This window comes from Rutidosis leptorrhynchoides, chromosome 8, assembly GCF_046630445.1.
Source record: "Rutidosis leptorrhynchoides isolate AG116_Rl617_1_P2 chromosome 8, CSIRO_AGI_Rlap_v1, whole genome shotgun sequence".
In the NCBI taxonomy this organism is placed as follows: domain Eukaryota; kingdom Viridiplantae; phylum Streptophyta; class Magnoliopsida; order Asterales; family Asteraceae; genus Rutidosis; species Rutidosis leptorrhynchoides.
The window spans coordinates 281,959,451-281,973,907 of NC_092340.1; the positions used below are offsets into that span (position 1 = coordinate 281,959,451).

General features: G+C 34.9%; 1 protein-coding gene across 1 annotated transcript; it reads right to left on the bottom strand.

The window, feature by feature from the left end:
• Window positions 1-12,604: 12,604 nt before the first annotated feature.
• LOC139864257 (uncharacterized mitochondrial protein AtMg01250-like) lies at window positions 12,605-12,934 on the bottom strand. Its single transcript, XM_071852835.1, has one exon. It carries the CDS (start codon window positions 12,932-12,934, stop codon window positions 12,605-12,607), a length of 330 nt encoding a protein of 109 aa, XP_071708936.1.
• Window positions 12,935-14,457: the final 1,523 nt, after the last annotated feature.

Sequence of the window (14,457 nt, forward strand, 5' to 3'; positions counted from 1 at the left end):
TTCTTGACTTCTAAAACTTGTTGTATTTCGATGATGCGGAGCCCTGGCTATAATTGTCATCCTTGCGCTTCGATCCCCCTGCTTGACTGCGATAAGAATCGTCATCTTTATTACCTCTGCTATCGTTATTTTTCACACTATTCCTAGTGTTATCTTCCCGATCACGCATATGCTCGTGCGCTTTTTTGATTGCCTCGGCTAAAGTATCAGGTACCTTCATCCGCAAGCGCTGCCATAAGGCAAGATGTCGCTCTCTACAAAACCCATGTATAAAACTGGACACTTTTTGGCTTTCGGGGAGTCCAGCCATTTTAGTGACCTCTTTGGTGTATCGATCTATGAACTGCCCAAGGGATTCTCTTGTACCTTGCCTGATATCATGGCATTCCACAGGTGTCCTTTTACGGGCACGCATGTTGTGGAAGTTTAACAGGAAGCGCACTCAAAGATCATTATAGGAGGTAACAAGCGGTGGTGGCAGATTACTAAACCACTCCCTTGCGACTCCCTGAAATAAAGTCTGAAATTCTAAGCACTTGGTTTCATCGTTCCAAGCCTGACCGTGCGTGTTCCTTTATACCTTTGTAAGAAATCATCTGGATATGTCGTGCCATCATACCATCCCATAGTCAAAGGAATGATAGGAGGAGATTCAGGCATGTAGTTAGCAATATGGGGCGCAAACTTTTCATTAGCTGGCGCAACCTCCATGAAGGGTTTTACCTTTCGCCCCATTATTCCTGCATAGAAATTATCTAACACTTCCCCACCTTTGTCTGGCACCGTAAACGCCTGCGCATATTATTTTGGCGGAGCTTGAGCCAGTATGGCGAGGAGATCTTCTTGGATCTTCTTTTTGCTTTCCTCCGTAGAATTGGTAGTATACCCTGAAGGTGCACTTGGTGAAAGCATAGATGATAACCTCGGAATGGGCGAGGACATGCACTTTCTTTGTATTTTGTCCAAGGGAGTGCGATCATTGGTCAGGCAACCAACATCGATGTTCTGCCCCGCTAAATACTCGCATGCACTCGTAGGCGTCATTACTCGCCGAATATGAACCTTTGACTTTGGCGTAGAGTATATAGGAATGGACCCCACTATAGTAAGAGGGACCTCTTCCTTATACTCATACTCTTCATCATCTTCGTCACCCGGTGCCCAATACTCAGTCATTGTTTGTGACGTCAATGGCCGAGACACCGGGGGAGTAGCAGTTAATGACGTTTTTGATTTTTTTTGGGAGCTTTACTGCTCCAGATCTTGGAATTTTGCTTGTGACAGGAGTCTTGTCTAGGTTTGCTTGTTCGATCCCGTAACATCAAGACCCTTAAAACGAGATGATTGATTGCTACCAGACTTTCCCATTGTAACCTGTTACACAGGAATAACCATAAAAAGATAAGAAGTTTTGCAGTTAATCGTTCGTAACGTATAAAACTTTTACGCAATTCTAGTTATGGTCCCATGGATGGCGCCATTTGATTGAACATAAATATGCTAAAATAGCAAAGTTAATGTTGAGTGCATGAGGGAGTGTTTAAGAACGTTTATAGCTTTGATCTCCGGTCCAGTTTACCGTGGATAACCCTTATTGAGATGATGATCTACGAAAGGGTGATCAAAGCTACATCCACCATTGATGGCAGTTGCCGCAACAATGGCCACTAAAGGTGGTTGCATAAGGTTTATGTTCATGGCACATACATGTTACCGTAAAAGTGTTTTCTGGATGCAACCGCAAGTTCGAGTAATACAGAAAACGTTGTGTCGAATGAAGGAGGTAAGGGTTGTATTTATAATAAAACCCTAACCCTAGATTACCTCATAATTAGGTTCTAGATCCTACTGAATAACAACCATAAATAACGGATTTATAGTTGAAAAAGGATCACGCTTAATTATGGATAAAATCATATCTGATTACTTTCGTGTGCGCTAAGAAATACCCGCGTGCGCACCTCCTAATCAGATGTTCTGGAAGTATTCAGAACGTGTACGCTGCACATGATACGCACGAGCGCCATGCGTGTAGGTACGCGTATCATTACAAACCTTCACATCGGTAGCGTACCCACAGGCGAATGGGCAACTTGAGGTGACAAATAGAGATATTGTAGCCGTAATAAAACCTAGGCTCGGAAAAATCATAGCCGGATAGGTGGATGAGTACGTTGTCGCATGTGTTATGGGCACATAGAACAAAACCAAATTATAGCACAAAGGAACATTTAGTCTTGTTTATGGTAGTGAAGCTGTCATTTCGGCAGAAATTAGCGTACCTACTTTCAGGGTAGCAGCATACATTGAAGAAAAAAATCGAAAACGCAGTAAGAGAAAATTTGAATCTGCTTGAAGATAAAAGAATCATAGCTTCTATAAGGCCGGCAGAGAATAAAAAAAAACTTACAAGAAGAAAGTCAAGTCGTTGGCGTTTTAGCCAAATGAATTGGTCTTGAGAAGCAACGAAGTAAGCAAAGTGGAAAACACAAGAAAAATTGGGCCAAGATGGGAAGGACCATATAAGGTCATTGGCATTAATGAACACAGAGCGTATGAGTTAGGTACACCAGCCGAAAATCCACTGTCACGTAGATGGCATGCAGTCGACTTGAAAAAATATCATGTGTAAAATGTGTGATGCTAGATGGGCTGATCACCTAATCGGAAACAACAAATATGACATATTTTTAATGTAATTTTTAGTGCAAGTTACGAATAAAGTTTTGTTGAATTTATCAAAATTCGTCTTGTACTACCATAGCTGATCTGAATATGTTGCACGAATAAGGACAAATAGTTCTTGAATGTATTTTTAGGCCTACCACAAAATACACCTACTTTTATTGAGCTAACTTAACTAAATTAACACACGAATACAGGCAACTATTTCTGATCAATGCAGTAAAGAAGCTAGTAAGCACAAGTTCATCCACATAGAGCAAAGTGTTTAAGATTGAAATAACTAATAATTATCCTAAGAATTGGGGTGTTGATTTGAATTTAATGAATTAAAATAATAGCAAAGATAAATTAACGAATTAACCAGATAGTAGAATGAGTGTCTTCTTTAATACTCAACATGTAATGTGGTCCAGCGGTTGTAGGCCTGCCTCCTTCAGGGGAGGTTAGGAGTTCGACCCCCGTTGACTAGATATTCACCCACGATTTCATCTCTGCCATGAAGTTCCACCCATGGCACCTTTCCCACATCGCGTTGGATGGGGGGTAAAGGGGATGGGGGTTTTACCGTCCATGCCTCGTATAGGATTGGTGCGGGTTTCCTCCTGGGCATGCAGTTGGGGGCGGGTATAACTGTGTAGGAGATGAACGCGTGGGTGGTTAAGTTCCCCTGGGTGATCCTAATAGCTGTAAAAAAAATGACTATGATTGTTCTTTTATTAAAACCGTTATTAAAAGTCTAGGTAACTAGTTCATATCGGTCTCACGAAATCAATGAACCAAAGGCATAATGAATTCAATTAACTCACATTAATTATCATTTAGAGGTCCAAATTACCATGTTAAATTAAAAGAGGCTTTCTCTTGGTTAAACTCACATAAAACCTAGACTATCAGGATCACTCGAAACATCCTACACGATTGTATTATCACAATATCAATTTAATCACTAATTGCTCTCTCATACAATTGTCTAGATCAAAAAGATGAAGTACACGCTTTGAATATTGATAAATTCACATAAACCACATCCAATAACCAATATAATTAAATTAACCATATATAGATGAACACAACAATGGATCTTTCAAGAAACCACGAATAATTAAACTTAAAAACCTTAATAATTCAAAAGATAGAACAATCTAAAATCATAAGTCTTATATCAAGCGGACACAAATAAGTTTAGCCTAGCATGACAAAAGAAATAACAAATACATAATTGGAACGAGTAGTATTCATCATAAAATCACTAGAATAATGAAAAATTAGAGTACCAACATTTAATAGATGATCCAATCTTTAACCTTGATGTTAAGATATTCAAATTTGATGAAGAATGGCCTCTAAACCCTTAAAAACGTCTCTTCTAGCTCCAGAAGTCGTAAGATAAAAGATGCCCTCAAGTTGGGGTTAATTAGGGGTAATTATAGATGGAAATTCAGAGACCTAACCGACCCCGCATCGCGACCGCGATGCTTATGGTCACGACTACAATATGGTGAAAAATTAGTCATCGCGACTGGAATGCACCCATCATGACCGTGATGCACATGTACTCGATTATCTCGTATTCTGTCCCTTTATCATGCTGGCAATCAACATCTACTTACCCAGAACCAGGCCATCGCGAGTGGGATGAACCCATCACGGTCGAGATAGCTTCAGCATCAAAATCTTCATTTTTTCATTTATTGTTCGCATGTCATTTGGCTTTGTTTTGAATTCGGTTTTCGCTGATACACGTCCAAACTCCAATGAACTCTTCCTTGACCATTATTCTTCACTTTAAGCTCACACAAACTCTAAGTGTTTAAAAAAAATTATCCAAAATACCATGATTGAGAACCGATAATGTATAAGAATATATATATATGTATATATATATATATATATATATATATATATATATATATATATATATATATATATAATTTGGGCGTTATCAACCACCTTAATATGTCTTCTAGCTTTCATTGGTAGGAAGACCATCCTAGAAAAAACTAGGATACTGATATGGGGGATCAGGTCAGAAAGTCAAGCTTTCGTCTGGTTAGAAACTGTACACAGATCTTAACCAAGCTCATGCGTAGTCTAGATATCTACGTTCCTCATGACGTTAAATATACAATCAGTAACGAGACTAGTTTCAATGAAGACATTTCATTTTCAAAATGAAGTGATAGTAAATATATACAGAACCAAACGTTATATATATATATATATATATATATATATATATATATATATATATATATATATATATATATATATATATATATATATATATATATATATAATAAAAATTAGCACAGTCAAATAGGCTTACAATTTCATAAATAAAATTTCATCAACAATAGAATCCTCGTTATTACAAACATCTTCCAACGCATGAACATTTAGTTACCTAGCGGCATCACTAGCGTTCGCAGCCTTCTCACAATAATTCGGGTTAAGGTTAGAAAGCATTGTATCAACAACATCGGAAACAAAAAGGAAAGGACGAATGTACCTTAAAACTTCCAAAATTGTCAACTCTTTGATCACTTCCTAATAAGACATAAAAGGTTGCATGACAGCAGAAGAAGCTATCTCCCCTAGAAAATAAATCGGGAAGGCCAAGCAATAGGCAGCTCAAGTAGTTTAAAGCAGTAGAAATAACCTCTGACAATCTATTGTTGTCGATTGATAGTTCATTAACTTTATCTTGAAGGCCTTTTGTGACGACCCAGAAATTTCCGACCAAATTTAAACTTAACCTTTATATGTTTCTGACACGATAAGCAGAATTTGTAATGTTGAATCTCAAAAACTTTGGAACTACATTCATGTAATCAATTACCCTTTGACCGTGTTCGACGATTCACGAATAATTATGTGTATATAGATATGTATATATAATATATAATATTAATTGAAAACATTAACAAAGTATTAGATATATGATACTTTACATGAACGTATTTGTTTCGATATATTTATCAACAGAATTAAGAGATAATATCAAATGATTGAATTATCATATACATTATGATATGATTACGGGTCTATGTTATGAGGTCCACTGTGATTTAAGAAATCTATTCTTTTTGACAACATTCGAAAAATGGTAAAGTGATTTATAAGTAAGAACAAATGTGTCAATTAACAGGAACTAGACAAGGTTTAGTGGAAATTCCTGTTTAAATTCCAAGTCATGTTTTATAATATTTTCCTCGTGACCTTGATAAGATAACTATATTAACTTTTATTTTATTTAATATGAAAGTAAAAACGTGGAGTGTAAATAAATTAGATGTTGGATATCGATAAGTTAAGTAACTCGACATTTTTCATTAAGATGATTTCATACGTTTATTTAACCTTTGGACTTTATCTCATGCTTCACCAACAGACTGTAATTTAAAAACTTGAAACCTATTATGAATATATATAATTCTACTTTTCTAAAACGTTTTATGATATAACAATTTCCATTATTTTAACCTTTTAACAAAATGATTCTTAAATATATTTAGTTTTGGAAAACAAAATTATCATATTTATTTGATTTAGTTTCAAACGTATAAAAACGTTTTCAGTTTAAAAAGAACTTTATTATTAAAACGTATATAACTTTTATAAATATCTAGAACCACTTTTGACAACTCATTACTTAACCAGTATGATAAAGATAACGATATTTATATTTTATTTTATTAAATATATATAACGATTTAAATTAATATTATATATATTTATACGCGTAGTATACGTACATAGTTTTATACTTTTACTATACTTTAACTCTACATTTACTTTACTTTTACTTTACTTTAACTTTAATAATTCATACTTTAATAATTCACTTTAATAATTCACTTTAATAATTCATACTTTAATAATTCACTTTAATAATTCATACTTTAATAATTCACTTTAATAATTCATACTTTAATAATTTACTTTAATAATTCATACTTTAATAATTCACTTTAATAATTCAAAAATCTATTATAAATAGAATTCAATAGGTTTCATTATTTCATAGAAACATGAAAATTTATTTCTCTAAACTCTCTCAATCGAATTACATATATATATTTACTTAGTATTATTTCAAAATATTATTAGTATACATAAAATACTACGACGGAGATATGTTCAGACGATTTCAAAATAAGTTTTCAAACGGGATAGAGCTAAGGAAATTATGGGTTATAGCTATGGAGGTTATGGGTATTGTTCGAGGGTATTGCTCGTGAGGTCAACCTAATGTTTATCATTTTCGTTGCGTCTACGTACTTTCCTGCAATATTGAATCACAATATTGATACGTGAGCATTCATATCTTATCTTTTATATATTAATAGTGTATCCCTGACTAGTGCTCGAGTATTTATGATTATGCATATTTATATGCTTAGTTTCGTAGTTAAATAGTTTATGATAAATCACAAATTTGATACATATGCTACTGAGATAAGGTATATGATATGCATGTCGTTAAAAAGCTGACGAAAAATTAATAACTTTTCATTTAGAAATCGTGTGGTTTCGATGAACGGATTAAAGGATATGGTCAACTGAATTATCATTAATTTTAATATTATTATTAAAACGATTATTATAATTGTTATTAGTTGATGTTATTACTAAAATTATCTTTATTACTAAAAATTAATATTTTTATTGAAACTATCATTTTATTTTTTTATCATTATTATTATTATCAATATTATTTTATCAAATAAATATGCGTACAAAGATATTTTTACCACACGTAATATAATTACATTAATAATACATACCACTATATTTTTATGATATTAAGTGAATTTTATAAATTTTATTACTTGAGATATATAAAAGTATATTTTTATCATATATGAATTTTAATATAAATTTTTATTTATTAATAAATGACTTGTATTATTTAGTATAATAAGATCTGATAAATATATTTAAATATATAAAACGACTATATATAAGTTATATAATAAACATGCATAGATTTTGGAAGTCATTTTAGGTCAAGTTGACTTTTGTTGACTTTTGCATGTCGGTCTCGAGCATTAGGATTGTGATACACTACGAATTGACCTAAATTGTTAGACAGATATTGACCAACATATAAATGTATGTACTTAATATAGGTTCGTGAATCCGAGACAAACCCTGCACTTGTTCAGTGCTCATATACATAATTGCTACGAAATACAGTATTGTGAGTTTCATTACTCCCTTTTTATATATATTTTTGGGCTGAGAATACATGCGATGTTTTATAACTGTTTTACGAAATGGACACAAGTACTAAAAACATATTCTACGTTGAGTTGTACCACTTTGCATATTTTTCCCTAATAGCTTGGTAACTAATATTTACATGTTGTAAGAGCATGTAAGCGCGAATCCTATTGATAGATCTATCGGGTTTGACAACCCCAACCGGGCTAGTCGCTCTAGTATCGTAAACGGTTGCATAGTACTTTGTTTTTACTACACTTGATAAAGTGTAGGGAGATTTCATAATAAAGGGAATATGCCACATTAATTGTTAAGTATGGTTACCGAAGCGCTCAACAACTTATAGAATACTTTTATACACTTGCGAGTGTACGGATATTTATGGAAACTGAAATCTTGTGGTCTATTACTATTGCGGAAATGATTGATTATGATAAACTAATGAACTTACCAACCTTTTGGTTGACACTTTAAAGCATGTTTATTCTCAGGTATTAAAGATCTTTCTTTGTGCATTAGCTCATTTTAAGAATATTACTTTGAGTCATTCATGACATACTTTGAAAGACGTTGCATTCGAGTCATTGAGTTCATCAAGATTAATATTAAGTCAATTATAGTTGGATGTAATATGAAATGGTATGCATGCCGTCAATTTTTGATGTAAAGAAAGTTTGTATTTTAAAAACGAATGCAATGTTTGTAAAATGTATCATATAGAGGTCAAATACCTCGCGATGTAATCGACTATTGTGAATCATTTATAATGTATATGAACGGGTCCTTTCACCTTTGTTTTCCTGCTAAAGAATGGAATTCTTTTCACGTTCTTCATTCAAGGAAACTCGGAAATAGCAAAAAGCTCCTTGGAAAATAAAAATTCATGTTCAAGACGGTTTTTGGTGCTTTCAAGGTCGGCAATACGGAGGTTATTCGTTTCCCATTTGTTTCACTATGATCATGTATGTGGACAACATTAATCTTGTCTCGTCTTAGTTCATCAGCGGCAATATGAGATTGGAATCAACAACATTGGGAAAATAAGCTAGCGACTTCTGTATGGACAGGGATGACACGACATCCAAGTATTCTTTAAAGGCATGATAATCACTGAAAGGGCATTTCATTAAAGCATAGAGTGATTATGCATTCAATAAGGGAAATGAATAAATCTCCTGGCCGGAGGAAGTAGTCCGTTTTGTCTCCAAATTAATGTCTTCAAGAACAGTTTTTGTCCCGGGATAAGTGGACACGGAAGAGCTTGTCGGTAGGGTCGAAAAAGAAGATGTAGGGTTGCCGCGATCATGAGTTGCCTCATAAAGTAGCCTATCTGTAGTTCAAAATATAGTACCAATATTAGGAGAGCTTGACGAACCTTTCACTCGAAATTTAAGGATATTAAAAAAGGAGAAATATAAGAATCTTCAAGATGAAGAAAGGAAATATTACCTTCGCCAGCAGGGGGTGGGGGAGCGTTGTTGTCAGAACAAGATCTTTTGCGGTGTATTTAATCCCTGGAAGGGGATGAAGGATGAGGTTGAGCTGGAGAACGGGCACATGGTCTTATTGATTGTTCGGGAGGCCCCATGGGTTTTGTCCGTAAAAGTCACCACGTCCAAGCTTCTAGCTTTAAAAACTTCGAGAAGAGAGAGTTTTGAAATAATTCAACCAACGAAGCATTGTTTCAATGGTACCGCGGTTACACTTGTGTACTCGCAGGGCTAGAGGTCTCGGGTTCGAGCCTCGTCACCCACTCTAGGAATTGAAATATATTCCTTGAAGGTGGCCCAAAGGGAAGGTTTTACCGACCCGCTTCGGGACTAAGATCCGGCCCGCCTGCCCCTCGGGATGGTTAAAGGGTCGGATCCTCAGAGTGTGGTTCGGGTTTCCTGCCCGAAAGCGCGTGTGTGTGCGCAAATGATGACTAGGCTTGGGTCCGGACTGATGCAAGCTTGCCTTTAAAAAAAAAAAAAAAAGTTTTGAAATAATTCAGAAGATAGGATAAAATAGGAAAGGCAAAATCTCATATAGTTAATAGAAGGAAAGATATGCACATTTTCCACCACAACGAATAACAAGGGCACGATCACCAAGAACTTAATTATTACTCATTTATCCAATAACAAAACATGCTCTCCATAAGTGTGTTGAGGAATTTGCAAATTCTTGCAGAATTCAAAAAGATCATCGTCACATTTTGATAAAGGGCAACCATGATCAATCTTAACTCTTTTCCATATAATTGACACGTCGTGTTTCAATGGCATGACCGAACAATTTATAAAAACAAATCTCTCTGGCAAATTACCAGCAAAATCTGACATTTGCCTATAAAACCGATTTGATCAGTAAAAGTATATTAACCTTGATACCACTCGCGAAAGATATTCATAAATATTCTAACGTTAGGAATTATGGACAACACCAACAAAATACATTTCAAATAAAGAAATACATTAAATAGCATGAGGATGAAGACGGACAGGATGAATGCCATAAAAATCAAGAATAGAGGAAAAAAATTAGTTAGAGGGTAACAATATTTAAAATTTTCTAAGTGGCGAACATATTGATAAAAGGTGGAGCATTAGCCTTCTGATTAGGAGTAGGAATTTTAGGGTTTAGATTAGCCAATTAAGGACAAAGGGTATACATTTTTCGAAAAATATGATTCATTTACTCTGCTAGAAATATAGCTAATATCGTAGCTTTTAGGAGCAGAAATCGGTTCTTTAGGGGACTTTAATTAGTTTTGAAAAATACAATTAATATTGATCGGAAAATCAAAAAGATTATTTATAGCAGTGGGCCAACGTAATGGGCTTTATGGGCCATATTACATGTGTCAAAATCTTTTGGGTAATGTAATGTAATCATGGATTATCGAACGACGACAAAGTAGGGATTATTGGTATACAAAAGCTTTTGAGTAATCAAATGTAATCATCGATAACTGAACGACGACTGAGTAGGGATAGTTTTTTTTTTTTTTTTTTTTTTTTTTTTTTTTGACAAAAAACAAGAAAGTAGAATATATACAAGACCTCTCACGAAATTATGAAAAGTCAAAGAATAAAAGGTGGATTGAAATGGATTTACATATCACTTGTACTCATTCAATGATGACTAAAGAAACAAAGTTACATATTACAGTGACATCTTTACATTACACAAACTTTGACAAACACCTTTCCTCGTTAAAATGTTCCTGTTAAGATGACCCAATAATTCTTTGTAATCTCATATGAAAGTCTCCGGTTGTGTGGACCAAATATAAAATTGAAGGCTCGAACACATATTTGCATAAATCATCCATTGAAAAACTTCGAGCTTGATGCTTGAAACAAGAGCGACCCAACATCTATACTTCCCGTTGAAATAGCCTCATTTCTTGCTAACCAAATCGCCCAAAATGTATCCGGTCTGATTACGGCCCAAAATTTATTAGCTTTTAAATTCATACCACTATGCCATTCCAACAAAAATTCCACAATAGATCGAGGCATAACCCATTCAAAATCCCACCAACTAAACAATGAAGTCCAGACTTTATTAGAGTATGAACAATGCAATAATAGGTGATCTAAAGATTCCACATAAGTCGCGCACCAAACACATTTGTCATCCGACCCGTCTCTTAAGCAATGTCTATAACTCAAAAATTCTTTAACCGGAATGCCACCTTGAATTGCAAGCCAATGAAAATATCAACTTTAGAAGGCACTTTAGGAGACTATATAATCTTCACCCAATTGAAATCGACATTAATATTTCTAGAGATCATTACACGTACTCCATCCGCAATCGTATATATTTTATCTACCGAATGTACCCAAACTATCTCATCCTCTTTATCCTCAACCAACTTAAATGCTTCCAATAAAACCTTCAAAATAAGCTCCTGAGAAGTTTCATAGTCGTCCATAATGGCTTAAAAGCCCATATCCCACACCATTAAGCCCACTGTATTTAAAGTACCACATGCCGACAAGAAGTTATGTTTTTTGGAAGATATGCGATGTAGGGCGGGGAATTGGTTTTTCAATTTAGAAACGCCTAACAAAATACCATGCCAAAATAATATTTTCACACCATTACCAACATTTCACCACCAACTTTGAGGACTTAAAATCTCATATAATTCATCAACACCTTGAAGTTTCATCATATCACGCCAAACGGGGGACATTCGATTGACTCTTACCATTGACAAATCGGTTAAAATATTACCCCGAGGATGATTACCGATGGACGAGTTGACAATAATCTTCCATGTAGGATGATCCAAAGATGTGATTTTAGACCACCACTTAGCCATTGAAGTTAAGTTCTTGATTCTCAACGGAACTTTGCCAAGACCACCACACTCTTTCGGAAGACAAACTTCACTCCATTTAACTAAGGCCATCTTACTTGTAGAAGAATCTCCACCCCACACAAAATTCCTTCTTAAGTTTTCTAACTTTTTAATAACACTTTTCGGAGCCTTAAACATTTACATATAATGGAGCGGTAAGCTTGATAACACCGCGTTTACCAATACCACTTTACCTCCCATCTAAAGACACATTCCTTTCCAACCCACCAATTTTTTCTTAACCTTTTTAATAATTGGACTACATGTCACCTTCCTTTTAATCTTGGCACCAATCGGAATGCCAAGATAGTCAAATGGGTGTGACCCGATACTACACTAAAAAATGCCAGCATAACTCTCAAGTTCCGAAAGAGGAACATTGACCTCATACAGGTTTGTTTTAGACGGGTTCATTTTAAGTCCGAAAACTTGGAAAAATCTATCAAGAATTTGACGAATACAATACAATTCTTCCCTAGATGCGTGTGCAAAAATGATTGTGTCATCGGCATATTGTGAATGATTAACCCATTTTTGGTTTTCAATTTCCACCCCTTTCAAACTCCCGCAACCAATAGCATTAGAAAGAAGCTTGCTCAAAACTTCAGTAACTAAAATAAAAAGAAAAGGAGATAAAGGGTCACCTTGTCTTAGCCCCCTTTTCATCTTGCCTTTGTAGGCGTTCCATTAATAAGCACCAAAAACTTAACATTGGAAATACAAGCTTTAATAAATGTAATGAATGTAGAGCCAAACCCCATATGGAAAAGAACATCCAAAAGGAATTTGTGTGAAACAGAATCATATGCTTTCGCGAAATCAATCTTAATAAAAATCACACCTTTGTTCCTTCTTTTAGCTAAGTGCCATACTTCGTTAACTAACATCACCCCCATCAACTAATAAACGACAAGGCACAATACCGTTTTGATTGATACTTCCAACATGAGATAACACCTTCTTTAGTCTATTTGCTAAGGTTTTTGCAATGATCTTGTAAGGTGCGTTAATAAGACTAATCGGTCTCATGTGCTCAATTATTTTAGGACAATTAGACTTTTGGATTAGCATAATAAACGAAGAATTAAACCCATTGGGAAAAGAAGCGCTGGCATGAAATTGTAGCATAAGAGAGATTATTTCATCTTTTAAAAAAGACCATCCTTTCCTAAAAAAATTCAAGCAAAAGCCATCGGGACCCAGCGTCTAGTTGCCATCAAAATCTTTAATTATGTACCAAATTTCTTCTTGAGAGAAGGCACACTCGAGCTCAGTGCACCGTCTCTATTCTATTCTGGAGAGTTGCAACTCCGCCCATTCCATCTCTGGACCAGTAGCAACTTGGGCCGAAAATAACACTTCAAACAAATAAATTACATGATTCTTAACAGTAAGTGGACATTCGATCCATACTTCACTAATTTTCATATCACTTATAACAGCCGCAATGGATCTTATATTTGTTAATACATGATTTTTGTCCCCAATCTTCAACCAATTCGCCCCACTTTGCAGCATACTTTTCATATCCTCTTGTTTTTGCGGTATGTTACGGTCCTTTTTCAACTCAATTAACTTGGTGATTTCAAAAGGAAGCAAGTCTCTTGTATCTTGAGTTTCTTTATATCATAAATTTGACACTCCAATGAAGTTATCAAAATTTTGTTTTGGATCACTTGAGTATCATTCGAAAACTTGAGCTCCTTCTTCAACTTCCTACACTTTTATTGAATGAAAAAATCTGTATACCCTCCCACTTGGTACCCTTCCCACTTTAACTAGCACATGTCTATGAAACGAGGTACCTCAAACCAACTATTATAAATCGAAACGGTTTTGGACCCCAAAATAAATGCTTTTCCCCCCAAACTAAAGGATTATGATCCGCTGAACCTTTATCTCCCACAATCAACACGGCATCCAAACATCTTTATTGCCAAGCCCCCTTATATTCCAAGTAGCTAATTTCATTGCTTGTTAGACTTCTCATTGCTATCAAACATGCCCTCTAAAAAATTACTAAAAACATCACCTTTTTACCATCTTTACTATTGTTATTTTAGAGTTTATAAGCTTACTTTTCACTTTAATAGGTTTACGTGGGATGCCGTTAGACTGATCAGATTGCCTTTGATTTACAGCCTCTGTATCAGCACGATTTTCCATCTCTATGTCCATATCCTCATTCA